Source organism: Lasioglossum baleicum, chromosome 12 (genome assembly GCF_051020765.1).
Source record: "Lasioglossum baleicum chromosome 12, iyLasBale1, whole genome shotgun sequence".
NCBI lineage: Eukaryota > Metazoa > Arthropoda > Insecta > Hymenoptera > Halictidae > Lasioglossum > Lasioglossum baleicum.
Genome location: NC_134940.1, coordinates 4,066,926 through 4,093,608, shown reverse-complemented (window position 1 = coordinate 4,093,608; position 26,683 = coordinate 4,066,926). Strand labels below are relative to the sequence as shown.

Below are 26,683 nucleotides of genomic sequence, written 5' to 3'. Positions count from 1 at the left end.
CAGTAAAATATCTCACAAAGCAACGGGAAGTTCTAGGACACCTACACTTTAGTACTTTTATATTGAGAATACGCCAATTTATCGAAAACGAGCAGAAAAGATTGGACATTCTATTTAAAAAGACAAAGGTGACTTCTATATCTTCCGTCCGCCTCCATTTGCAAGAATACCATTTATACCAATACTATGTAGCTTCTTAAACCTTACAACTTCCGTACGTAACATTTTCCGGCATTGCTTGAAATAACTAGAGTTCGTTTATGCAAAATAAAAAGTTTGTGCATCAATTGCAAAACGCAGAAGCTAAATATAAATTTATATTCTTCGTGAATCATTTTAACGTGGTGAAATTAACACATTAATACTCATAAAGTACTCTAATATTTTCACTGTTTTAAATTACACTTGCTCATTTCTGTTATAAATGCATAAATTCCGGAGTCTAGAAATAACCAAGATATTCAAGTGTAAGTAAGTTCGGAGCTCGGGTAGGTTCGGTGTAGATTCGCAGTCAATAAGAAGAAAGCGGATACGAGTTAAACATACTTTATTAATCCATATCGTAAAAATCCGACAATCGCTCGTATTAGAAAACATTCGAAACGAAATTGCGTATAAAATTAAACGGTTTCATTTGGTATAAAGGAGTTGCCATCGTGGAAACAACACATGTCTTGTACTTAAAATTTCACGCCTGTGCGAGCTACGCGTGATGACGGTGATCGATTTCTAAACAGACGTTCGTTAAAATTATTTCACGCCAAGAGAATCCGGCCAGCGGGTGAAGGTTCATTTAGTCTTGGTCATGGTCGTGGTCGTTGTAGCCCGTGACAAGTCATAGGGCCTCAGCTTTGTATAGTTTAGACGAGACCGAACATGCTCGACGTCAGAGGCCTAATTCCTCCGACCCCGTTCCGTGTCGTCGTCTTCGCGTATCTCGTTCCAGCTTTGAATACTCCCGCTGCCGCCGATGATGAAGATCACCATGCAGACGATGCACACGGCTGCGCCGATCCAAAACAGAATCTGCCATTTCTCTATGGGGTTCTAGAATGGAGCAACAAGTACTGTCAATTGCGATACCGTTAGCGACTCGCGTACGGTTCCGACATTGAATCCGACGCGTCATGTATCACATACCATATCGCGTTGCAAACATTTCAAGCGCATGACAATCAGAGTTGCGCGGGAAATCGTTACATCAGGTACAGTCAGCGGCAATATTAAAGTGGACACTCTTAAAAATCGCATAACTTTTTAAAAATTGGTCCAAAGGACTTGAATTCTTTTAAGATGTTAGACCGGCTAGTTCGCTAGAGAATAAGTAAACAAAAATTTATTAAGATTGCAATTGGTAGGTATCATACAAAATTTTAAAAATGATGTTTCGTCAACTTTTTTATCCGAGCCTGTAACGGTAATTTAAAAACGGATGACCCTGTATAAGTTACCGAAATCTATAAAACGATTTTTTTAAATTATCGTTACAGGCTCAGATAAAACAGTAGACAAAACATCATTTTTAAAATTTTATATGATTCCTACCAATTGTAATCTTAATAAATTTTTGTTTACTTATTCTTTAGGGAGCTAGTCGGTCTAACATCTTAAAAAAATTCAAGTCCTTTGGAGCAATTTTTAAAAAGTTTTGCGATTTTTAAGAGTGACCACTTAATATTGCCGCTGACTGTATCCGTTCGTTCCAAGAGTACTGCAATCGATCGCATTCCAACATTCGCAAACACTCTGAATTGCGGAATTGCTGGTCAAGTGCCCTACCCGACTTCGCGCAATAACTCGATCGGTTTCGTACTCGTGGAGCGATCGGCTGATAATTGGGCTAAACAGAGCTGTTAGCACTAGGTTTAGGTTTACAAAATCAAGGCGACTATGCATCCTCCCCAGTCACCGCGTGCAATGCAATACAACCCCTGACAGAATGTTTCCAATCGGAGGCATTGATACAGATTTTCGAGAAAACATTCACAATTTTTAGAAGTATAGAATATTACTTTATCGAGTTAAAACTGATGGGAATTGAAAAGGAGCTTATTGAAGAGTGAAAAACAACAAAATAACATAACCTTCCATTTATTATAACAAAGAAACGAGAAAATAAACAAAATGTTACACGGAGAAAAGTTCCCGATTAATAGAACAGCTGGAACAAAGTTTCCGATTCGATTTGCACTGTCCAGCACCTGTTCAACGATTACTGTTCGATGATTCTTATAAAATTTTTTACGCTGATTCCGAATCTGCCCTTAGTTTTCCCCTAAACGCACAGTTTTTGAGAAACTTGATTTTGAAGAAAAAACATATTTTTTAACTTTAAACGAATATTGTGATGTTATTATGAAAGATATTGAATTGTTCTTTGCAGCGAAAGATTCTGTAGACCTTCCCGAATACAGTGATATCCAATATTGATACATTATGAATGTTTAAACATGTTTAAACAATCGTTAAAGGTGCAAAGACAACACTTTTGCACCAAATTTTTGAGGATATTTTTGAATTTATCTTAAAAAAAACGGGTCCAGCGTAAAATTGGGCTATATCACGGGATATAGCAGACTTTTATCTTGCGAAACCACCTTTTTAAGTTTGCAACGTCGACGTTTTTTTCGAACCAAAAAGCAAAATTATCTTCGACCGACATGAGGTCACTAGCGGCAACTCGTGTCGGGCGAAGATATTTTGCTTTCTGGTTTGAAAAAACGTTGACGTTGCAAACTTTAAAGGGTGGTTTCGCAAGATAAAAGTCTGCTATATCGCGTGATATAGTCCAATTTTTCGCTGGACCCTTATTTTTTAAGATATACTGAAAAATATCCTCAACAATTGGTGCAAAAGTGGTGTCTCTCCGTCTTTAACCATCGTTTAAATATGTTTAAACAATCACAATGCCTTAATATTGGATATCACTGTATTAGGGAAAGTCTACAGAATCTTTCGCTGCAAAGAACAATTCAATATCTTTTATAATAACATCACAATATTTGTTTAAAGTTTAAAAATATGTTTATTTTTCAAAATCAAGTTTCTCAAAAACTGTGCGTTTAGAGGAAAACTTAATTGCAGATTCGGAATCAGCGCAAAAAGTTCTATAAGAATCATCGAACAGCAATTGTTGAACAGGTGCTGGACAGTGCAAATCGAATCGGAAACTTTCCTCCAGCTGTTCCATTAATCGGGAACTTTTCTCCGTGTAACATTTCGTTTATTTTCCCGTTTCCTTGTTATAATAAATGAAAGCTTATATTATTTTGTTGTTTTCCATTCTTCAATAAGTCCCTTTTGAATTCCCACCAGTTTTAACTCCATAAAGTAATATTTTATACTTCTAAATTGTGAATGTTTTCTCGAAAATCAATGCCTCCGATCGGAAACATTCTGCCAGCGGTTGTACATGAAAGCGATGATGAACTATTGTGCGATAGGCGATAGGTGATAAGCGACAGGCAATAGGCAATAGGCGGTAGGTGTGTGCGTGGAAAGCATAGGTGCAACTTGTAGGTACTTCTCGTACTATAAACAATCGAAAATATAGAGACGAGACGTACCCACGAGACGTAACTAGCGTTGACAGTGTGTACAGCAGGGGACAAACCGCGTGATCCGTAAGTATTCCATCTGTGCCCAGCCAATTAATTTTCCTAGCCCCGCTTGCCACATTTATTCGTTTCAAAACGGGACAACCGCAAAACGTTGCGAGAACAAACAGACTCCGGATGCACCGCGTACACAATTCCCCAGTACTGCCCGTACTATGAGTTACGCAACACAGTACAAGGCTGTACAGAGGTTTCGAGTACGCGAGGAACGCGATCTGCAAACTCTTTGACAATTCGCGTCGTACCTCGACCGTGTTCTCAGTTTCTTTCGCGATGCAGCAGAGACTATTACCGGAGTCGGAAGAATCTTCATTTGAAATGCGCAATCGCGTCGTCAACGGAAAGATCGTTTTCGAAATTTGAACGGACGAACACGGACCCCTAAATTAATCCGTTTCCGACCTAAACCCCTAATACTTTTTCAGATACACAGGACGCGAAGATATTACATTTATATTGCTAATGTTCCGTTGAAAATTGGAGCTTTTAGTATTGACTCGAACACTAAAAGACGAGATTGCAGAACTCAACGGCACAACGATTGTCCGAACGAGGTGGAGAAAAGCGGTCAAAGCATGAAAGCGCAAGCATTTGCACCAGCGAATGCGAAAGAGAAAAACGATACTCACTCCGTACTTTCCGGCGATCTCCTCGACCAGCGGCGAAATGATCATGCCGGACGCGCAGCCGACCGTGTTCATCAAGCCGTAAATGAACCCGGCGAAGTTCGGTGACAGGTCCTGGTTGTTCGAGAGATTCGATATGGCGGCGGCGCCGTTGAAGCCAAGAGCCAACACGAGGAACACGTTGGCCAGGACCAAACGGCAGCCGACGTAGCCGACCAGAATCAGAAAGATGCCGGGGAGTAAGTGAGCTGAAAAACACACAACAACGAAAGTCAATTTACCCGAACTTATCCTCGAGTATCCGAAATAGAATTCGGCCGAGGGAGAGAGAACACTTACAGAAAACGGTGGCGCCTTTTCTGAGCACGGAGATGCTGGTGAGCTGCCTGCGTTTGATCACATCGCCGGCCCAGCTGAAGAAGAAGCCGAAGAGCAACCGGCCCGCCCACGGTATACTAGCGGCGGCGCCTCCTTTGGTGAGCTGGAAGCCCAGTGCTTTCGTCAGATAGAGCATCATCGAGTTCTGGTAGAAGAACAGCAGGAACATGTTGCCGAAGTGACAGCAGACCAGGCTGAGAAACGGCACCGAGGTCAGAATCGCCTTGATGGGCGTTTGCTGGAGTGTCGGCTTCTTCGCTCTGACTGTTCCCGCTTGTGCCCTGAAACGAACGGATCCTTCAGAAACACGTTTCCACGGTGGAGGAATGTAGAAGTAACGCGAAACGAATCTACCTACTGTAGTATGTACTGCTTTTCCTCGTCGGTGATGCCAGGATGTTCAGCGGGCGAGTCATAGGTGAGGACCACCCAGAACAGGATCCACACTAGCATCAACAACGAGGGAATGTACCAGCCATTCTCCCAGTTGAGCTGCTCCGCGATCACGGCCACCATGGGGTAGGTGAGGATGGTGCCGAAGGTGCCACCAAGCAGAGACCAAACAAACCTAGATTTCTCATCTGGCGGGGACCATTGAGCGACCAGCGAATGACACGCGGGAAAGGTTACACCTCCCGCCAGACCTATCACCACTCTGGTCAACAGCAGAACCACCCAGTGCATCTGCGCGAAGATCGGACTGAACAAGGACACCAGAGCGGCCACCAACGAGGTCCAGAGAATCGCTTGTTTCGGCCCCCAACGAACCGCCATCAAGCCCCCCAGGAAATTCCCGGGAACGTTCCCGTAACTGTAGGCCGCTATCAGCTGGCCCCTGACCTCCGGCTTCCAGCCGAACGGCCTCCCGTCGACCAACACGATTTTCGACGGTCTGATATCGTCGTCCTCTGCATCGGCCGTTTGTCGCGGGAACCGACCGGCCAGCAGCTCCGCTTCCTCGTAGGCTCGTAACCGCTCGGACAAGATGTAGTCTTCGAGCTCCGCCCCCGGGTCCAGAAAGGATATCGCGCGACGTAACCTGGAGTCGGTGGCGCACGCGCCGCCCGTCGCGTTACCGGAAGTCGCCTTGATCATCGGCACCGCCAGGATCGGCATCTGCAGCCTGCACATGTAATTTGTCCAGCAGGCCGTGAACATCATCACGGCGATGATCAGGCGCATCGGAATCCATCCTGAAAACAGACGGCTCCGGTGAGATCGACGCGCGGTCAAGCGAGCAAACTCGTCGCTGCAAACTCCATCGCTCTGCGCGTACTCTGCACCGCGGCTCGAGATTATTGGGTTGGCAAATAAGTTCGTTCGGTTTTTTAAATTGGAATAAATCACAAAAACCGAACGAACTTAGTTGCCAACCCAATATTTACTCGCGACGGCGAGAATTTTATGGCTTATGGCACCTGGACTGGTAAAGAACTAGGACCGCTACTGGGAGCGAGACGCGCGGCCGGGTCGAGTAAATAATTCAATCAAATAATTCAGCAATTGTTTCGCAAATTTATATCTATGCCATCGAGACACCGCGATCAACGAGTTCGGGTTCAATGGAGAACATGTTCCGAGATGTTCGATGCAGTAGATCCTCCTATAATTCTTACTCCCATAAAGCGCAGCAAAAATTGCGGCTAATGTTTCATTGCTGAACTAAATCGTTACCGAATTGTGCAATAAATCGCGTAGCTGGTGGACCAGTTGAATCAAATCGCTTCTTTGCGGAAAGTATTCGGACAATCAAAGTTCTACTGTAATAGACGTTTTCGCGTTCAGCTTGATCGCTGCAAACCCGCGGCTGGATCGCAAGCCCGCCCGAGCTGCGACTTACTTAGCAACCTCCATACCACGGAATCCTGCCCGGTGAAATACTCCGAGACGGCAGTAGCATGTTCCCGAATATAATCCATAATTGACTCAACGAAAAAAGGACTGCTCGCCGCGGTTAATCAAAGGAATCAGTTGCCGCGGTGTACCGACTAGAGGAGCACGCGATTGCCATACCAACTGTTCGATGTTTCTCGAGTTCTTCGAATTCGACTGTTTGAAATTCCAATTTGAATTTCTCCGCCTATGCGTTCAAGCCGCTAATTTCTTCTACATATTATACACGCGTACACGAGCCGTACACGTATTATTACTACGTGTATTATTCGGTAGATTTCCATCGTCGAGAACGGGGAAACTCTAGCTCACGGCTGGGAAAGTTGTTCCTCCGATTTTTTTCACGATTTTGAAACACGTTCGGGATTGACGTCGACCACCGACGAAGAGAACGGGGAGGAAGAAGAAGAATAGTATGAGGAAAATCGCGAGGACGCGAGCTTTCTAAGTTTTGGAATGCTCGATCGACGTCGTTCCATAATGTTTTCGAAGACAAGGGTAAAAATTGAGCACAAACGGATAATATATCGGATAAGACCGTGTATCTTACAGTTGTATACATGGTGTACGTACACCGAGTTACTCGAAACTTTCCTGTAACGGTCTTCGCGTCTCCTATCCTCGCCGGCACAACATCGCGGTAGCGCAATTACAAAAGAAAGTTCCCGAGAGCACTTTCTATCCGCTCCGACGTTGTATTTACAAACGACCCGTGTATGCCATTGTTTCCGAAATTGTTGCTGCCTCTAACGGCAACGATGCTACCGTTCCTCGCGATCTACTTCGCGATTTCCGTATTCTTATCGCGAGAGAGAGAGAACTACCGGAAGAATCTCCGAGGAAAAATTTCTATGCTAATCGGAACCGCATACCGAAAATGCCTCAGACTTTTCGAACATACTCGGAACATTCTAACCGATCGACGTAGCAAACCGGTTGCTCGATTCCGACACGAGAGACGAGTCAAGAATATTTTCAAACTATTCTGGAATTCGAGCAGCAATTTTCAAAAATCGACACTTGTTCGAGAAGATAATGGGCGAAACACACTTACGCGGAATGAGCGTTCTGTAGAACTGTTTGTACATGATGGTTCTGGCTCGACGAAGGAGGACGTTGTATCAGCGTTCAGGACATTTCAAGATCTTAGTCTGATGGTACCACGAACCGTTCGAGGGACTAGATGAATTTGAACGCGAACACGCGGGCACAAGTACGGATACGAACCTGAATCGGTTGAACGTGTCACTGATGACACCGGTAACCTGGCCAGCGTATTTAAGGAGTCCGCAGTGCGACCGAGTGGGGATGCCAGGTACACATCCCTTCTTCCGAAGCTATGGAAAACAGGGGGACAATCCCCATCGGAATTGGTTGGGACTACGAGCTACGACCCCTACCTAGGGGGTCCTCGCAGGGTATATCCCGAGAACCTTCCACGAACTCCTCCGACCCCCCAAGGACGGACGCGCTTCCGGTCAAGCTTAGCCAGGCTACGTGCGAAACCTTGCCAGGTCAAATCCACGGACCACCTTTCTTTTTCTTTATCATACTTTGCGAACTGCTTGATCGATGCTCGACTCGTTCCGTTTCGACGAAATGTTAAAAGAAAGGAGACTCCATTTTCCTAGGAAATCGGTTGACATCCAAAGGACGACAAGAATTGTAACAGTTCCTCGAAACGAACAGCGATTGGATCTATCCGATCGATTTGTTCGATAGTTTCTTTTGCGGAATAAATCGATTCGAATTCGTTCGCCAGCGATACGACTGGCAAGGCATGAAAATAGCGCGCGGTTACCGCAAAATTGTAACAGAGACCTCCACGTTTGAAAAGCAACTACTCGGCAGGAGAGGGAACCTAATGCCCAACTCGCGTTGCCACCCGCACCTCCTCCTCGCTCGCAATTCAATTGAACGCAATAAGCGTTGTTGTTGTGGGCTCGATTGAAAAAGTACGCGACATTTTCGAATAACTCTTAAACCACTGAAGATATTGCAATGAAATTTAAACTGAATATATATAAAAACATAATTCCTTCTCGATGATTTTTAACTTAATATATTTCACATTTGTTTAACCGTTTTTATTAATTTAAAACAGCTTTATAAATTATTTATTCTATAATGTATTTAATATTTTCGCTATAGTTCTTCGCGGAAAAAACGTCGAAAAAATCGGTTTTTATTTTTTTTTAACAACGGCGCACCGAACCAAAAAATCTGAAAAAATTCACGAACGATACTTACAACAATATACCGCTACTGTAAAAATATAAATGTTGTCACTCTAGAACTTCCATGTGAAATCTGTATTTTTTCGATTTTTTCGAGGTTTTTGATTTTTTACAAGCAGGATTTTCACTTTAAAAATCTGAAACCAATTGCAAAGTATGTATTTGGGTTCTTGACATGTGTCAGATTTTTCTCAGAATTTCTAAACGTCATTAACTAGGGAAAATGGGCCAAAAACCGATTTTTCGATTTTACCCCATAACTACCCTCCAGATCGAGATACAGGGTTGAAATGTTGCACAGTATGTTTTTTCTTGGTGCCCTATTGAATGGAACATCGTCGATAAAATTCGGTTCGACGGCATTTTTGACTATCTTATCCGGCTATATACCCGCTGAAAATTAATTCCATATTCTGGTATCATTGGTTCATTTCAGCGACTACAAGACGCGCGATCTCGACGATCGACCAGTGTCGACAAGCGTCAACGTCGCGTCGCATCGTGTTAACGTCGGCTAAGCGATGTTGTTTCAAACAGGAAACTGTTCCCTTGCTACATCCTTTGGTCGAGAACTCGCGAGAATAAAAATAAACGAGCTCGTTTGATACGCTCGCGCCTCCGATAACATCGAAACAAGCGTATTCAATTTTCTGGCAACCTCGGAAAAATTGTAAAATAATGCTGTCGCGCTAGTCGACGGTATTCAATTTGTCAACGTTTGCCACACGGTAGAACCTTTTCCGATATCGATGGTCCATTCATTCCGCTTCAGATCTGTTCAATTACACTATCCAACAGCCAAAAAGGATTTCGATTCTCACTATGCAATTCTATATTATATGTTGAGAGTGGTGAGCGCCACTGGCGGCAACTTATGCCGGGCGAAGATATTTGTGAAAGGGTGGTTTCTCAAGATAAAAGTCTGCTCTATCGCGTGGTATAGTTCGATTTTCCGCTGGGCCCTTATTTTTTTAGATAAATTGAAAAATATCATCAAAAATTGGTGCAAAAGTGGTGTCTCTCCGTCTTTAATCATTGTTTAAACATGTTTAAACAATCACAATGTATTGATATTAGATATCACTGTATTCGGGAAAGTCTACAGAATCTTTCGCTGCAAAGAACAATTCAATATCTTTTATAATAACATCACAATATTTGTTTAAAGTTGAAAAATATGTATTTTTTTCAAAGCCATGTTCCTCAAAAACTGTGCGTATAGGAGAAAAATTAAGAACAGATTCGGAATCAGCGCAAAAAACTCTATAATAAGGACCCAACAGTAATTAGGGAACTGGTGTTGGGCAGTGTTATGGAATGACATAAATAAATATCGATGACATAAATTGACAAAAGCTTTTCAAAATGAATATTCTCTAGTTGCGACTCGTTTAATATTTAGCGAGTTAAGAAATGTTCGACACGTTGCCTGCCGAACAATCACTCCCTGAAAGTCCCACGAAATGAAAACTGCAGAGCTGAAGGTTGTCGCTGATTCAATGGGGAAAAATTAATTTGAAAGATAGGCAACGAATTGTGTCACTTACACATGACCAGCGGAACGTGGCAATTGTAGTCCGACGCAATCTTTTTCCGGAGCTACCGCTAGTTGTCAGCAAGTAAATAACATATTTGCCAGCAAGAAAATTGTTCTACGACATTGCGACAAAGAACGATCGGCACAACGCCATTATTATTCTTAGGCGACGCGACGTTCCGAAGCGTTCCAGGTAGAAGTTTGTTTAGGATTAAGGGAATTCGCAAACCGTCCCGTAGGAGAGTAATTACGCTCGTAAACCGTTAGGTCGTTTTACGCGGTACGGCGTGGCAAAAACTATTTTGTTTAGCAAAATCGACGAACTTAAATAAAACGGTGACTAACACGTTCAATAGGCAATGGGCCCCTGAAAACGTGAACCGTCTACCTGGACGCTTTTCCAAGTCTAGGTAATGCGAACCATCGGTTCGTCCTGCAGCTTAAATATTCACCATTCAGGATAAGAATTAACCGTGGAGGAGAAACTCGTCCCTTTTCCGTCAGAGATAATGTGCAACGTCACTCGAACGATTTTCAGTAAATCTACCACCACCGGTCGAAACGACCACTTCCAGATTTGTTATTTTATTTTTTTGGACAAAAATCTTGAACTGTAATTATTTACATTATCTGTGGCGATTATAACCTTCCACGTGTCACTCGGTCTGGCTCAAACACATTTCCAGCAAATTCAAATGTATCCACAAACGAATTTGCATCTGCTGGAATTCTCTCCACAACTTTTAACTATTATAGTGGATCACAATGCAACAATGTGTTAAATTCGCACGGAAAGACATTAGATTTAATCTTTCCTAATATCGCGTCAACACGTGTTATGTGCTCCACTGAGTCAATTTTAAAATGTGATTATTATCATCCCGCTCATGTCTACATATCGATTAAACTCCAAAACGTAAATTTTAGGTTAAGAATTTTTTTTGTTGTTTATTATTGTTTTTATCAGTTTTACTAAACAACTGTAAACATATTTGTACAAAAGGACCTCGGTCCGTATAATAATAATAATTATTATTGAAATAATAAAAATGATTTCGTATACATAAATATCTTTAGTGGAGCACGTATTACGATAGGAGCACAAGCCTAAATAAAATCAATCTTGTCATTTTTATAAGGGAACATGGGTACCACTTATTTTTAAGTCTATGTAGGTTTTGTGTCAAACGTCGGCACAGTGTAAATATATACACTTTGCTTCTTTACTATCGTACATAATAATAGAGGGTACATGGTCTGCGTTGATTTTACATTTGCTCTTAAAAATTATTCGAAAATGAGTTACTTTAAAAGACTAGACAAAGCCCCATCTTTCGAGTTTGCCGGCTAACATCAATTTCAATAAAATTTAATATTGCTGGTACATTGTTTACCATCTAGCACGATGATTAAAAGATGAAATCAATTTTTATACATTTTCTTTTCTTATTAATCGACGCAGATCATTTTCATTTTGCATACGTTATCCAACGAGATAAAAATGATCCCTTTTGAAAAATATCGAATAACATTCTGCAACAACTAGACGAAAAAAGTGCCTGTTTACACAAATGATAAATGGATTTCGGTTGCCGCTGTAAGGGGCTGCTTGAAAAACAAAGATGGCGGCGACGGGACAAGCCCAGGTACATATCGCGCGAGACCCTGTTGTCCTTTGTACGAAGCTTCGAGGACGAGCGTTTCTGGGATTTCCAAGATCAATCCGACCAAGCGCCGACTTGTTCTCGAGTCAAATGAAACAGTCGAACGAAACGATGGTAGAAAAATATTATCCGTTGAATCTTATCGTTATGTCGTGCATAAATGATCGAACATTAACATTTCACACAACGCGTACATTTCGTAGAGCCGGCTAGAGCCTAGAACCTTCAAGGTCAGCTTTCTCTTTCTAAACGATACCATAGCCTTTTTAAATGCCCCCGTTCAAAGTCATTTCCCCGAGTACGGCGGAGAAAGATTTACGACAAAGCTATAAATTACTCGCTGGTATTGTCCATTCGTATTTTCAAAGTTCTTCCGTTAAAATGCGATAAAGATAACTGTTATGTACAGTTTCGTTAAGTTATATGATAATTTTTAATGTTGTATTTCACATCGTTCTACAAAATTTCGAAAGAATCGTTTCTGTCGAGTAATAGTATATTAATTAATTAATAGTATATTTATTGCGCTATTAATAGCACAATTAATCTGATTTGAAGAATTTCTCCGCTCTACGATCAAGTATCTGTTTATATGATTTTTTTTTCTATTATTTTGTTGATATCGGCGCCAGTTTGATACGGGTCGCGAATGGTCGCGAATCACTCACTTCGCGAGCAGCTACTTACTATTTAGATAGCTGTACCTACGCGGATTAAAACGTTGCATCTCGTTTCACATGCTCGAAAATGTTCACTTTATTTAGTCGATTAATCGGTGATACAAAATCAACCGGCGATGATACGCTTGTTTTCGAGGATACAAAGTCCAGAAGGCGCGCAGAGCTTGGCTGGAGGAAAGAGTAAAATTCTTGCATCGAACAGTTGACAGAAGTCGTGAAGCGTTCCTACCGTTCGTACCATTGTCAGCATTGTCCGAAAAATGAAGACCGGAAATCAAATTGTCGCGGAGGCATTCAAGGATCAGGTACAACAATCAATCAACTCTCTGTTATCCGTTCGCTTTGTGATTTTAGTTTTCTTCCGCTTCTTTGGTAAATAACAGAAGACGGAGTCTCGGTTTTGAGGTTATGTTTTGTACGTATTTACTACGCGTAGAAAAAGAATATGTATCATGTATCGACGGAACTTCTTTCTTGGTCGATATTGGTGTACGAATTTTTACGCAAAAACCGTTTCCCGCTTCTATAACGATTACGAGTATGTTGTTATATACATAAAATAACTTATGGTTTACTTACGATATACGCGCTTACAAATTATCTTATCGCCTGCGAGAAACGAGTGCAAGTTCAATATCTCGATGCGTTCGTGTAATTAACTGTTCATGGAAAAACACAATTTGTTCCAATAGACACAGTGGATAACAGAAGTAAATACTCAAATTTTCAATAATAAAATCACGATAACCGTAATGTTTATTCACTTATAAAACTAAACAAGTTGACTACATATTTAATGGTAATATTGAAAACAAAATTTGTTATGATTATCACAGTGATCAACAACAACACCAACTTTGTTTCACAATTACATTGTGATGGTGGTTCTTATCGAGTTTTATATTCCGAATCTGTCCTTAATTTCTCTCCTGGACTTTGAGAAACATGACTTTGAAAAAGAAACATATTTTTCAACTTTGAACAAATATTGCGATGTTAAATGATGAGAAATGGACATCCAATAAATTGGATATCAAGCAAATTTGATTTCACTTTTAAACTTTGATGGGATCGAGCTGAAATCAAGAAAGACACGGGTTCATTCGAGTTCACAATTGTTTCGATCTCATACTCATTTTGTTTTCGCTGTTATTGGTCGAAATCGTCGAATCGAAACAGAATAGCCATTGCAGATCACAGTTTGATCACGACGAAAGGAAATAAAAAGAAAACTCACGTTTCCTCGATCTTGAGATAAGCGGAAGTTGTTCCTCTGCGTTCTGGGGCATCGCGTCCTTGATTCTTCAATTTATTCTCGAGTAACGCGATTTCAAATACGATTTAACGATCAATTTGGAAACTTTCGAGCTTCTGGAACGCTTATTGTCTCTTTATTCGTCGCGACGCGGTGACTTTATTCATAATGTATACGTACTTGCATCGGTAACACGCGGAGTCAATAATAAAGAAAGTTTAACAACAAAACACTAACATCGGGTTTGAACGTGTCGACGTACCGACCAATGTTATTGTTCGAACGAAAATTCGTTTACCGATTGGTGAGAAATACAGATGGTTGTGGGGCTCGTAATTTCGAGTTGATAACAACCCTATACATATGCGTTGCATTTCTTCATCTTTCTCGCTTGCCAGGCTTATCGCAATTGATGGTTTCCCTTCGTCTGCCGTGCCTGTGGCCGTGTTGCTCCGACACTGTCGCAAGATTACGTGTATCGCGTATTTACGCCATCGTGCTAGACGATTATTTATCAGCAATAACAACGATAATGAGAATATTATTATACGGTAGCTCGGATTGAATATTTCATTGGAATTATCTTATCCATAAAGATATATTGTTTAACAGGGCGTCGAATATGTGTTTGGAATAATGGGACATCCCGTGATCGACCTAGCGCTATGTATGCAGTCCGCGGGTCTCCAGTATCTTGGTTTTCGAAACGAACAAGCCGCGTGCTATGCCGCCCAAGCATACGGATACCTGACCAGTAAGCAAAGTTTCAAAACAAGGATCGTTCACGCGAAACTTCATAATCCAGAAGATTCGTTAACGCCAAGAGTACCAAACGGTCAAAGTCAACGAATTTCATTTTCCATACGTACAAATTTCTGATACAGCAGTGGCGGTTCAAGTCAAGTGGAGGCCCCGAGCGGTAAAAATTTTGGGGCCCTCGAACTCAAGTTAGAAATAGAAGTTGCGAGAAAACTCTCGTAAACTTATTAACAAAAAAGAAGTCTTGAAAAATTTCATTCCGTTACACGTTAAATAAATTTACTTAAAATTCGGGGCCCTATGGTATCCCGAGGCCCCACGCAGCCGCTTAGTCCGCTTACCGTTAGATCCGCCACTGTGATACAGAGTGTGGTAAATATTGGGAACCCTGCTCCGATCTCGTTCCCTTGAAATACGTTGACAAGGTCGACATTCTGAACAACGTTTCTCCTATACGTATGCCCTTCGCTCGGTCTTAGTTTTCGAGATATTCTAAAAAAACTTGAATCTTGAATCAATTGTTTATTGCTAGACTGCGGATCTTTGTGCAAAATAAAAAATGTTTGCATAGATCGCAAAGCACAGAAGCCAAATAAAAATTTCTTTCTTCTTTTAATTATCTTGTGAAGGTGAAACTAATACACTGGTCGCCTTAAATCTTTTTAATATGTCCACTGTTTTAAATTGTCCATTTAAAAATTTTTAAGTTTTCAAAATGTCCACAATTATCTGAAAAAATACATCAAATTAAATGTAATTTTCGTTGAACTTTTCGAAAAGCTGTGATCTCACAATACATAATTCCGATAAAATTTTCAGTATGTGTATAACTAACATAGATCTACAAAATATATATTTTAAATTTTTATTAAGGGCCCAAAGAAAAAAGTTTTAAAAAATCCCTTTTTTATTTTTGCATTTAACTTTGTAAATTACAATTATTTGGAAAATCTTTTTCGCATATCATTTCGTAAACCAATGCTTCTAATTGATTATAAAAAATCGGGTTGTTTGGTACAATTATAAAAAAGTAATTTGTTTTTAAAAGGTGTACGAATACTTGCACACCCACTGTATGTACTTGTAATCTAAATTCAACGAAAGTTTTTTACAATTATCTTTTCGAAACTAAGCCCGAGCGACGGGTTATCGTCTTCTTTAGAGCGGTCTTAAACTTTTGTCCGCTACTGTATATCTACCCAGAGTGTATCAGAAAAACGAGTGACAATCTTTTGTAATTCTAGCGCTCGAACATTCAAGCATAAACATCTGAAATGTCTGCGATCAAACTCCAATTACTTTTTGTTTTAATTAGGAAAACCAGCGGTCGTATTATGCGTTTCCGGGCCAGGCCTCCTGCACGTCATCGGTGGAATGGCCAACGCTCAAGTGAACTGTTGGTGAGCATCGTCTCCAGATCAGTTGCGCGCTCAATCTTTATGTTTTCCAAGAGAATCACGAATTGTCTTACGATAGAAGCACGCGCTTAATTGAGAGCTGTTAATGCAATATGTTACGATGATGCATCCGTATCGTACGTATCTCGCATCCGATGGTAACTCGATATCAGACGATTATGATCAATTACGTAACCCGGTTGCGTTCATTGTGCCATATTATTAAAAAAAATACGCTGCACGTGGTTATATAAACATATCGTGCAGCGGAGTCAGGTTAAACGATTATACGGAAACGTTAAGCCGAAGAATATGTATGAATGTAGTCGGTTATTCAAAATTACAAGACAAAGTACTCGCGCGCGCGCGATTCCAGCTGAATTTCAAAGTATTCTGAATTTTATAAGATTGTTCGTTAGACTGCGGATTCGATGCGTTCGTCGCACAAACGAGTAAACACGTGGATGAAATTCGAAACGGTAGAAAGGTTGAACAAAATATCAGCGTAGCTGTTTGTCGCGTTCTGCATCAAAGCGGAACGCAGTCTAGTTATTGTGTATCTTTTTCTGTCAGCGAAACAATCGTGCCTGCAATTGAAACGCGTCAAGTATGAATTTTGCTTCAGGCCTGTCATTGTCATCGGCGGATCTTGTGCAGAGGATCACGAGGGTATCGGCGGTTTTCAGGAATGGCCCCAGGTAGAGGCCAGTAAGCCCTATTGTAAATATGCTGCCAGACCACCAATGGCGGTCCTCGTCCCGCTTCACGTCGAGAAGGCTGTTCGCCTCTCTACTTACGGTCGTCCAGGTATATTTCCATTTCCAGCAATTTACAACTGCAAGACAATGCGTCGCACAAATCATCGGCCATGTTCCTTGCAGGGGTAGCGTACTTGGACTTACCGGCCACCTTGCTGAACCAGACCGTCGACGAAGAGAAAGTATACAAAGCGACCCGTTGCCCACCCCCGCCATTGGTATTTCCGGACCATCGACTGATACAGCAAGCTGCAGCTTTGCTCATAGGCGCCAAGAAGCCGCTTTTGATCGTTGGAAAAGGTTTGCGCCCTGTCCTTCTTAGGTTGTCGAACGCTTCAACGTTTATCTGTAAATTCGTCGTCTTTGCAAAGACTTAAAGATTTCAAGATTTCAGAAGAAGGAGCAACTTGAACGTGTCCCCTAGAATCTAGAGAATCGGTCAGAGTCTATCTCTCTCTCTCTCTTTCGCGACAACCTTGTGTTTTCCGTCTATTAACGCATTTGCATCGTTATCGTTAGCGTATATAAGTACATAGCCATACATACATGCGCTATTTTCATGGCAATTATCACCAGAAATACTTAACAGCGTATGCATAACAAATGTGTACAAATAACTGAAATATTCCTTCACTGCTTGAAATTGTTCTTTTACGATATGTACATATTAATGAGGAATACAATAAGGAAATCGTTGATAGGTGCATTGTTCTTCATTCTTCGTTTTTTGTTCTTCATTATGATGCAAAATGCAAACGAGTTAACGCAAACTGTACCCTCGCTATGCAGGAGCTGCTTACGGCCGAGCTGAGAAAGAAGTTCGCAGTCTCGTGTGCTCGACTGGTATTCCCTTCCTGCCGACGCCAATGGGAAAGGGCGTTGTTCCGGACACGGACGAACGATGCGTTTCCAGCGCGAGAACTTTCGCGTTGCAGCAAAGCGACGTGATCTTGCTGCTGGGCGCTCGGCTAAACTGGATGTTGCATTTTGGCAAACCACCACGTTTCCAGCCTAACGTTAAAATCATACAGGTAGATACTATGTTGGGTCTTGCGCAGGGCCGGCCTTCTCTATAAAGAGGCCTGGGTGCGAGAAACCATTTGGGGCCCTAAATTTTTTGAAAAGTAAAAGAAATTACAAACACGACCATATATTACTAATAAATATGTTTCTTCTATCGATCGTATTTGCTGTTAATAAATGTTAAATGCTTTCGGCGCATCGGTTCGATCGTTTGTTACTAATTATGAAGCAATTTTGCTAATTGTCAAACAAAATCAACGATCCTAGGATCCTAGTTTGGATCCTTTTCAAGAAACGAAGAAACATATTTATCATGGATGGCGAAAAACTCCAAATAAATCTTGAAAAAGATCCAAACTAGGATCGGAACGTTGATTTCGTTTGATGCTCAGCAAAATTGCTTCATAATTAATAATAAATACACTGCGGATCTTTATGCGAAATAAAAATTGTCTGCATCGATTGCAAGAAATAGAAACTAAATTGAACGCTATTTCTTCCCTTAATGATTTTAATAGAGGCGATGTCATATATCGACAGTTTCAATTTTTTAAATTTTCCAACAATTTTGAATTTCATATACACAATTTTGCTATAGATGCATAAAGATCCGCAGCATAGTAATAAACTATCGAACCGTTGCGCCGAAAGCATTTAACATATATTACTAATGCATGTTTATTTAACGCGTGATTTTGTTTTTGCTAAGAAAAATTACATTATTTTAGTTCTTGATCATGTTGGGGCCCTCTCAATGGCGGGGCCCCGGTGCATAGCATCCGCCGCACCCCTCAGATGGCCGGCCCTGGTCTTGCGAACATAAACGAAGCGACGGTAAAAATTCAGGTTGTTGTATTGTAGGTGGACATATGTCCGGAAGAGCTGCACAACTCTGTAGCCGCCGCCGTTGCGATACAGTCCGACGTGTCCACCGCTGTCGAAAGCCTGGTTAGCATTTTGAAAGCTCGCAATTGGGCTGTCGAAGATAGCAACCCATGGTGGCGAGACCTTCTAACCAAGTCGAAGAAAAATAGAGCGGTGGTTCAAGTAAGCTAAACACTCTGCAACCTTGATCGTTTTCGACATTAGGGTTCGTGCGATCCTTCCTCATTCGCTCTCTTTTTGCAGGCAATGGCGATGGATGTCTCGGTACCGTTGAACTACTTCACCGTCTTCAAACATATTCAGGATATTATTCCGCCAAGTCGGTGACTCTTGTAGTATAAACGAATTTTAACTCTCCGTCTGCAACCTGGGTCGTTTATATCCGGAATGAAATTTCACTCTTCTTTAAACATTTGACGTTCTAACAACACTGTCCAACACTAAATTTGTTCCCCAATTACTGTTGGGTCCTTCTTATAGAGGTTTTTGCGCTGATTCCGAATCTGTCCTCAATTTTTCTCCTATACGCACAGTTTTTGAGGAACATGGCTTTGAAAAAAAACATATTTTTCAAGTTTAAACAAATATTGTGATGTTATTATGAAAGATATTGGATTGTTCTTTGCAGCAAAAGATTCTGTAGACTTTTCCGAATACAGTGATATCCAATATTGATACATTATGAATGTTTAAACATGTTTAAACAATGATTAAAGACGGAGAGACACTGGCGGCAACTCATGTCGGGCGAAGATATTTTGCTTTCTGGTTCGAAAAAAACGTCGACGTTCCAAACTTGAAAGGCTGGTTTCTCAAGATAAAAGTGTGCTCTATCGCGTGGTATAGTTCGATTTTCCACTGGACCCTTATTTTTTGAGATAAATTGAAAAATATCCTCAAAAATTGGTGCAAAAGTGGTGTCTCTCCGTCTTTAACCATTGTTTAAACATGTTTAAACAATCACAATGCATTAATATTGGATATCACTGTATTAGGGAAAGTCTACAGAATCTTTCGCTGCAAAGAACAATTCAATATCTTTTATAATAACATCACAATATTTGTTTAAAGTTGAAAAATATGTTTTTTTTCAAAGCCATGTTCCTCAAAAAACTCTATAAGTTGAAATTTGTTGGACAGTGCAATTATATATTAAGATAGGAACTTCGATACGTATTCCAGAATGTGAAAGAATCTTTTTTAAAACCTGGACAGTAAAAGAAAGTAGTCGTCAATATAACCGACTCGGTATGCGGACGTCGTCGATAAGAAAATAAGCTTGCAGGCGGAAGTTTAATGTACACTACCGCTCACGAAAGTTTGGTCAAGAGAGAAAATTTTTCAATATAATAATTTAAAACGTTTCGCTCGCTCCACAAGAAAGTTTATATTATTACATAGCGATCTTAAATAACCTTTCTACATAACTAATGAGGGTTTCTCGAAGAAACAGGACAATAGACATTTTACGAGAGGAAATTCCTAAATGCGTTTATGGACGTCGGCAGTCGGCCAAACTTCAGTGAGCGGTACCGTATCCTAACGGAACAAACTATATTTACGTTCGTCGATATTTTTCAGACTGCATTATTTGTTCGGAGGGAGCCAACACAATGGATATCGGGAAAACAATGTTGTTAAACAACGAACCGCGGCATAGATTAGACGCAGGTACCTTCGGTACTATGGGGGTGGGATTGGGTTTTGGTATTGCCGCCGCCCTTTATTGTAAGAACAATGCACCCACGAAGAGAGTAATTTGCGTTGAAGGCGACAGCGCCTTTGGATTCTCTGGCATGGAGATCGAAACAATGTTCAGGTAAAACTTAAAGCACCGATGGAAAACAATACCGACTGTTTCGTTTCATTCACGTGACCTTAACGTTTTAGATACAAATTACCTATCATCATTATTATCGTTAACAATAACGGAATTTATGGAGGATTAGACGCTGAAACGTTCCGACAATTGCAGGCTTCCGGCGAGCCCACGCAGGTGTACGTTTTTCTAACATGCCGAAAATATCCTTTGAACCGTACGCTGTATCGTACACTAATTTTTCATTGGCCTGTTTAGAACACCGCCGTTTTCGTTAACGTCTGAAACTCATTACGAGAGGATGATGGAAATGTTTGGCAGGAAAGGACACTTTTGCACAACCGTTCCGGATATACAGCGAGCAGTGAAGTCATGCCTTCAAGTACGCGCGATCAGAGTTTAAAATTGACTTACACGGGGAAACAATTGTTTTAATCGAATACTGCTTTACAGGTGAACGATGCTCCCAGCCTGATAAACATCATGATTCACCCTCAAGCCGATCGCAAAGAGCAAAAGTTCAGCTGGTTAACGGAATCAAAGCTATAAACGAATTTTCATGTCGAATGGAAAGTATTCGTTTTATATTTTTTATACTAAGTTAATGTACACACACACACACGCGCTTATGTATATAAAAATATTGTTATACATTATTTAAATAGGCTGTTATTTTTTCCTGCAATTCGGCAGAATTTTGAGAATTTCTCAGATTTAAATGGAATTCGTTGTCGGTTCCATTACTCGCATCTTCCTCAACGTGGAGTCCCATGTCCACTGCTACGCTGGTTAATGTTTTATTCGTACTGTCTACGGTTATACCAAGTTGTTTTACGAATTCGTTAATCACGCCCAACTCGTTCTTTCTGAAAAGGAAGTTTTCGATTTATTTTCTATTTCGAATGTTGAAGTTTAAATACCAGATGATTGCAAAAGTTCGTACTCTATTTAAAAATAGAATGCGCGCGGTTATATTCGAAAATAACAGTTTTGTTAATCAACCAAATTTCGACGTATATATTTCGACGACACAACAACAGACTATTTTCTACAATTTGTCTTCGAACCAGTGATGGTACGTAAAGGCGCTTTTTCCGCGCATGCGTGACAATTCTAGCCTCAGACGACCTTAGTTTTTTGTACCACCACTGCTCCGAACAGTTTACAACTTGATTTCCTTTTTCGTAGAAGTTACATGTTTATTTTCGAAAAAGGTCACGAGGTAAATTGGGTACGAACTTTTGCGATCTCATCCAATATTAACGATTAATGCAAATACACATGCAATTCAAAGAGCATTCGAATCTTACATATTCGACGTTAATTGTTTAATGGAAAATAACGTTTTCTGAATTTCAATTTTAACATGTGCATCTGCGTCGTCCGACTTCATAATTATCGTGCTAACGATCAAATCAATGTTTACAACGACAAGTGTAATAAGTTGAATAGAAATTCGATCATGAACTGATCGTGTGCTTCCAGAATCTGCAAAAGGAAAAATAACGTAAAGTCGAAAAGGGAAGCAAGGCATAAATTTAAATCGTACCAAAGTTCAAAAGTTACCTTAGTTTACGACAGTGATTGCCCCTTTTCACTTCCGGTTTTCGACAAACGCTACGGAAAACAACATTCCCACTTTCCCGCCTGCATTTATCGTTATTTTCTGTGAGATATAAATCAGCGAAATCGATTATAAAATTACGTGACCAGTACGTATTTGCATTACAAACGATATTTCAAGTATCGAACTGTTGTTCACAAGAGCATTGTTCTCGCAGACGTGGAATGTATTGACAAATACATAAATAATTAATTTGTCCAGCAGTACAGAACAGTCAGAATAAATACATGTAAATACCGCAAGCCGAATAATACTGTATACGCCTATAGATATGTGTATACCTAGATGAAACACCTTGTTGAAAATCGAGAACAAGGACGAGGACCGGCAACGAATCGGTTGGACAATCTCTCGACGCTCCACGGTAACAGGAACGCTATTTTCCGATTGGTCGTTCCAGCGTCTCAATTACATTCGGCAAAAGTTGAAATGTATTTTCACGCGTACGTGACGAACGGAAATCTATTAGCTTGGAAATGTGAAACGCGTTTTCTCTGGAAAGAATCGTGATCGTTCGATTTCGTTGGGAATGAGATTTTGGGACGTTAACCCGATTGCATACAAAAATAACGTGTCCTGCCAATGGGGGACACGTAGAAACAGTTGACTGTCGTTTCGCCAATGCATGCGAGTTGACGTCACTTGAAATCGTAACCGCATGAAACAGAACCTTGAAACCGTAAATTATCGTTGAAAAAAGTCATGACACCGAAAACACCGTTCACAGAACAAGCCGAGCAGACGAAACGTGTTGCGACGACGATGCAGGGATCTCCGTGAGCCGTGGAGCCTGCGGACGCTCGAGGTTAATCCATTCTTTGGTATATCAGCCCACCACACCAAATGCTATCGCAGCTTCGACGTAATTTCGCTCGTGTGCCAGACTTTTTTATCAGCTGATGCATTCGGTGTCGTTCCTCAGAACTGTGTGATTCAAACGATCAACCAAGGGGTTTTAGTGGTTCGGCCGAGCCGAGTATTGTCATGGCAGATTTCGCGTTGAACGAGCTCAGCGGCGATCAAACCGAAAAGATACTGCAGTTCCAGGTGACTCAATGGTTACAGCTTTTCCTCGATATCGCATTTCTCATAGTCGCGACAATTCAACGTCGTTTCAATGCTTACAGGATTTGACTGGCATCGAAGATCTGTCCATCTGTAGGGATGTTTTGCAGAGACACAACTGGAATTTGGAGGTTGCTGTTCAGGTAAACACCTTTAACCTTCTCGCCTTTGGTTTTCCACTGCTTTCTTGGACATTTTAACACCGATATAGATAATACAAAGATTCTTAAAGAATTCTCGAATATCATTCTACATTGTTACTCCGATATACTCGTTTCATCGCTCGCCTTTCTGTCCTTTCCTTAGGAACAGCTAAACCTGTACGAAGGACGGCCTTCTATGTACGCGCAAGACTCACGATCGAGACCACCGCAAGTTGTCGACGATAGTAGTTCTAGAATATATTTTAATTATTCCGGAAGCTCTGGCGGCAGTGGTAGTAATTTATCGTACATCTTTTCCCTCATTTACAAAAGAGTGATCAGTATCCTGCAATTAGTTCTTTCAATATTTAGAGGAAACGCTAGACCCGGTGAGTTTTACCTGTCTACAGAAATTAGCTAACGTTGGGGCTGTTACTTTCCTTCGAAGGTTAAAGATTTCGAAGCTTCAATTTCTGAAACTTCGAAGGCGACGAGAATTGGAGTTTCGAAGTTTCGAATTAAAGCATTATTTATATTTTTACTTGTCAAAAATTGTGAATAGGCTGCGGATTTGATGCATTTGCACATGTTAACAATATTTAAGGCCATCGATGCATTAGTTTCAGCTTAATACTGTGTCCTGCGATCAATGCGAACATTTCTTATTTTGCATAAAGATCCGCAGTCTAATCATGACACATAACATGAAACTCGTAAGTTACAACTTCTTACGATTCCACTTCGAAGCTTCGGACACTTCAAAGTTCCCTTCATTCCTGCGAATTCTCGGAATCTTCAAAGAATCGAAGCTTCGGGAAAGTAACAGCCCTAGTTAACGGTAGCTTTCGAGAATTCGTAGAACAGATTAAAACGGTGATTATGTTATTCAAGTGTCCTCCGATCCGGTGGAAGATGTAATTAACTTCATTCGAGTCTACGAGGAACGTTACGGTAGTAGTCATCCAGTTTTTTATCAAGGCTCCTACAGCCAGGCTCTCTCAGATGCGAAACAAGAATTAAGATTTTTACTGGTGTATCTACATAAAGACGAAGCCCAAGACATCGATCAGTGGTGCAGGTAATTGACCCGAACAGGAAACTGTACGACTAACATCGTGGATAATTATTAAACAAACCTCGGACCAGGAATTTTACAGATCGAACGTAAATAATACCAAGCCTTTCTGTACAGGAATACGTTAAATAATCCAGAAGTAGTTCGATTTACAAACACACGTACTTTATTCTGGGCATGTAACGTACAATCTGGAGAAGGCTACAAAGTGGCGGAAGCCCTCAGACCCGGTACTTATCCCTTTCTGGCTATCATCGTTTTAAAAGATAACAGGATGACTATGGTTGGCCGGTATGTAATCTATCACGTGTTTTTCTATTGTCTTTTCAGAAGAATAGTAATGATCGAAACATGTATTTCATTGCGTTGTAGAATGGAGGGTACGCCGTTTCCTTCTGACGTTATATCTCATCTACAAACAATTATAGATCACAACGAAATTAATTTAATACTAGCGCGTCAAGAAAGGTGAGACGATAATAGAAATATTTTGGATTTTGTACAAACAATTTACCGCGTGCTTGTTGCCTGTTTTTAAATACAGAGCTGAACGCAGCGCGGCGCAATCGTTACGTCAGCAACAGGATCAAGCGTACGAGGAGTCATTGCGCGCTGATCAGGAGAAGGATCGGAAAAGAGAAGAGGAACGAAGAGCCCGCGAAGAACAGGAGGCACGAGAAAAAGAACAATTGAATGCACAAGAATTGGAAATTCAGCGTATTCGTAACGAGAAAGAGCTGACTATTCACAAAGTACCAGTGGAACCAGAACCGAGTAACCCCAATGTGTGTCACCTTCAAATTAAACTCGGCGAAAGGACGATGAAAAGGCGTTTCCTAATGTCGGACACAATAATGGTAAATAGCTGGCGTTCAATCGATCGGATGTCTTGATTTGTTAATATTCAATCGACTCGTTTTTCTCTAGGATGTGTATCACTGGATTTTTAGTCAACCGGACTCGCCAGCATGTTTCGAAATAACTACAAGCTTTCCGAAGAGAATTCTGTATCCATCCCTAGAGATCTCAACATTGTCAGCTGCTGGATTAACTCATAGGGAAGTTCTTCATATTAACGACTTAGACGATTAACCTCTATTGATTATTCAGTGCTGCATTCTTTGTGTTGAAGTATCATTCCGCGGAAAAGATGATACTATCGTAAGAGACATTTATCAAAAAGATGAGAACATGTGTGTGTGCGTATATATATATATACATGTATATATATACATGCATTTAAACACACATCAAACACGTACACACACACACCCACGCACGCACGCAGACAGACAACACGCGAGTATGTATATATGCATATATACATATACATATATATATTTGATACATTCGAGTATTTAATGGGAAGCGTAGTTCGGTGACAGGAACACAAATGTGAAACAGGTCCGCGAATACTATCGGAAAGAAATTAATGAATCGAAAGAACCATGCTGTGTCAGAAATCTAGCACAGACCTGTCTGGTATCGGTCGCTGGCATAGTACGTTTCTCGCGTACTATGATCGAAATCGCTCCACTGAAATACCCGTTGAATTAGAAGAGAAAGCCCAGATTTCGTTTTAGAACGCAAAAAGGAAAAATGAGAAACTTCTATATGATTTCACTGAAGCTGTACACCAAACATTTCTTATACTCGTCTCAATATTTTATAGCTTAAATGAACTTCTGTAATAAGCTGACTAAGAAGTGTAATTTATTTTTAAAAAACGAAGAAAAAAACTGAAAAAAAAGAAAACAGAAACTAGGTGTATGGACAACGCGCAGTAGTTATAATTAAAGCACAGATTCTAATGTACGGATACGAATTATAAAAAAAGTTGTTTGTGTGTGGTATTGCAGCGTTGAACTGTTCCAAATCTGTACTTTAAGTGTAACTGGAAATGGAATTTTTAGCAAATGTGGTTCCTTCCGCGTTGAATCGTTTACGCAGTTCTGGTAAGTCGGAAATCGAGTATCGGATGTCTGATGAAACGAGAGACTTATCGAACACACATTGAATTGTACTTGATGCAAATTTCTGTATCAGAAAGAAGAGAAAAAAAAACGTTAAGTGATAATAGTTTATCCTAGAAGATAATAATTCTAATTTTTTCTTTTGTATATCACGAGTCTATGAACACGCACCTAACGATAACTATTTTTTTCTTTCTTTCTTTCAGTTTGTCTTTTCAGCCTTCTGCAATCGAAGGCTACATTAAACATTGACTTATACGTACGTGTATGTATAT

General features: G+C 40.7%; 4 protein-coding genes across 11 annotated transcripts; 2 read left to right on the top strand and 2 right to left on the bottom strand.

Annotated features, from left to right (window-relative positions):
- Window positions 1-516: 516 nt before the first annotated feature.
- LOC143214524 (sialin) lies at window positions 517-14,506 on the bottom strand. Of its 6 annotated transcripts, XM_076435707.1 has the most exons (6): window positions 13,870-14,332; window positions 13,212-13,708; window positions 4,980-5,814; window positions 4,583-4,902; window positions 4,247-4,491; window positions 518-1,047 (listed from the first exon to the last, which is right to left on the bottom strand). In XM_076435707.1, exons 3-6 carry the CDS (start codon window positions 5,801-5,803, stop codon window positions 895-897), a joined length of 1,542 nt encoding a protein of 513 aa, XP_076291822.1. In that variant the 5' UTR covers window positions 5,804-5,814; window positions 13,212-13,708; window positions 13,870-14,332; the 3' UTR covers window positions 518-894. The 6 variants fall into 6 exon arrangements, with proteins under 6 accessions (XP_076291819.1, XP_076291820.1, XP_076291818.1 ...); XM_076435704.1 differs by lacking the exon at window positions 13,212-13,708 and having other exon boundaries at window positions 517-1,047; window positions 14,186-14,506; XM_076435705.1 differs by lacking the exon at window positions 13,212-13,708 and having other exon boundaries at window positions 517-1,047.
- Window positions 12,581-21,190, top strand: Hacl (2-hydroxyacyl-CoA lyase). Its single transcript, XM_076435702.1, has 12 exons — window positions 12,581-12,937; window positions 14,500-14,641; window positions 15,962-16,046; window positions 16,669-16,850; window positions 16,925-17,101; window positions 17,591-17,832; window positions 18,686-18,871; window positions 18,953-19,028; window positions 20,291-20,528; window positions 20,600-20,707; window positions 20,787-20,910; window positions 20,982-21,190. Exons 1-12 carry the CDS (start codon window positions 12,893-12,895, stop codon window positions 21,075-21,077), a joined length of 1,701 nt encoding a protein of 566 aa, XP_076291817.1. The 5' UTR covers window positions 12,581-12,892; the 3' UTR covers window positions 21,078-21,190.
- On the bottom strand, window positions 20,077-21,973 carry LOC143214534 (uncharacterized). The gene is made up of 2 exons (XM_076435726.1): window positions 21,839-21,973; window positions 20,077-21,394 (listed from the first exon to the last, which is right to left on the bottom strand). Exons 1-2 carry the CDS (start codon window positions 21,919-21,921, stop codon window positions 21,175-21,177), a joined length of 303 nt encoding a protein of 100 aa, XP_076291841.1. The 5' UTR covers window positions 21,922-21,973; the 3' UTR covers window positions 20,077-21,174.
- A 682-nt stretch (window positions 21,974-22,655) lies between these two features.
- On the top strand, window positions 22,656-26,529 carry Faf2 (Fas-associated factor 2). Of its 3 annotated transcripts, none has more exons than XM_076435719.1 (9): window positions 22,656-22,957; window positions 23,075-23,199; window positions 23,280-23,360; window positions 23,524-23,749; window positions 24,252-24,438; window positions 24,553-24,726; window positions 24,808-24,903; window positions 24,980-25,292; window positions 25,363-26,529. In XM_076435719.1, exons 2-9 carry the CDS (start codon window positions 23,137-23,139, stop codon window positions 25,525-25,527), a joined length of 1,305 nt encoding a protein of 434 aa, XP_076291834.1. In that variant the 5' UTR covers window positions 22,656-22,957; window positions 23,075-23,136; the 3' UTR covers window positions 25,528-26,529. The 3 variants fall into 3 exon arrangements, with proteins under 3 accessions (XP_076291834.1, XP_076291833.1, XP_076291832.1); XM_076435718.1 differs by having other exon boundaries at window positions 22,656-22,973; XM_076435717.1 differs by having other exon boundaries at window positions 22,658-23,199.
- The last annotated feature ends 154 nt before the right edge of the window (window positions 26,530-26,683 follow it).

Bases quoted from the DNA above. Each gene is read 5' to 3' on its own strand.
- Faf2 (XM_076435719.1), top strand. From the start codon at position 23,137: ATGGCAGATTTCGCGTTGAACGAGCTCAGCGGCGATCAAACCGAAAAG. The intron at 23,200-23,279 runs GTGACTCAATGG...CAATGCTTACAG, and splicing joins AAAAGATACTGCAGTTCCAG to GATTTGACTGGCATCGAAGA. The intron at 23,361-23,523 runs GTAAACACCTTT...TCCTTTCCTTAG, and splicing joins ATTTGGAGGTTGCTGTTCAG to GAACAGCTAAACCTGTACGA.
- LOC143214534 (XM_076435726.1), bottom strand. From the start codon at position 21,921: ATGAAGTCGGACGACGCAGATGCACATGTTAAAATTGAAATTCAGAAA. The intron at 21,395-21,838 runs GTAAGATTCGAA...CTTCCTTTTCAG, and splicing joins AAACAATTAACGTCGAATAT to AAAGAACGAGTTGGGCGTGA.
- Hacl (XM_076435702.1), top strand. From the start codon at position 12,893: ATGAAGACCGGAAATCAAATTGTCGCGGAGGCATTCAAGGATCAG. The intron at 16,851-16,924 runs GTATATTTCCAT...TGTTCCTTGCAG, and splicing joins CTCTACTTACGGTCGTCCAG to GGGTAGCGTACTTGGACTTA. The intron at 18,872-18,952 runs GTAAGCTAAACA...CTCTTTTTGCAG, and splicing joins AAAATAGAGCGGTGGTTCAA to GCAATGGCGATGGATGTCTC.
- LOC143214524 (XM_076435703.1), bottom strand. From the start codon at position 6,540: ATGGATTATATTCGGGAACATGCTACTGCCGTCTCGGAGTATTTCACC. The intron at 4,492-4,582 runs GTAAGTGTTCTC...TGTGTTTTTCAG, and splicing joins AAAAGGCGCCACCGTTTTCT to CTCACTTACTCCCCGGCATC. The intron at 1,048-4,246 runs GTGAGTATCGTT...GCTCCATTCTAG, and splicing joins AGATCGCCGGAAAGTACGGA to AACCCCATAGAGAAATGGCA.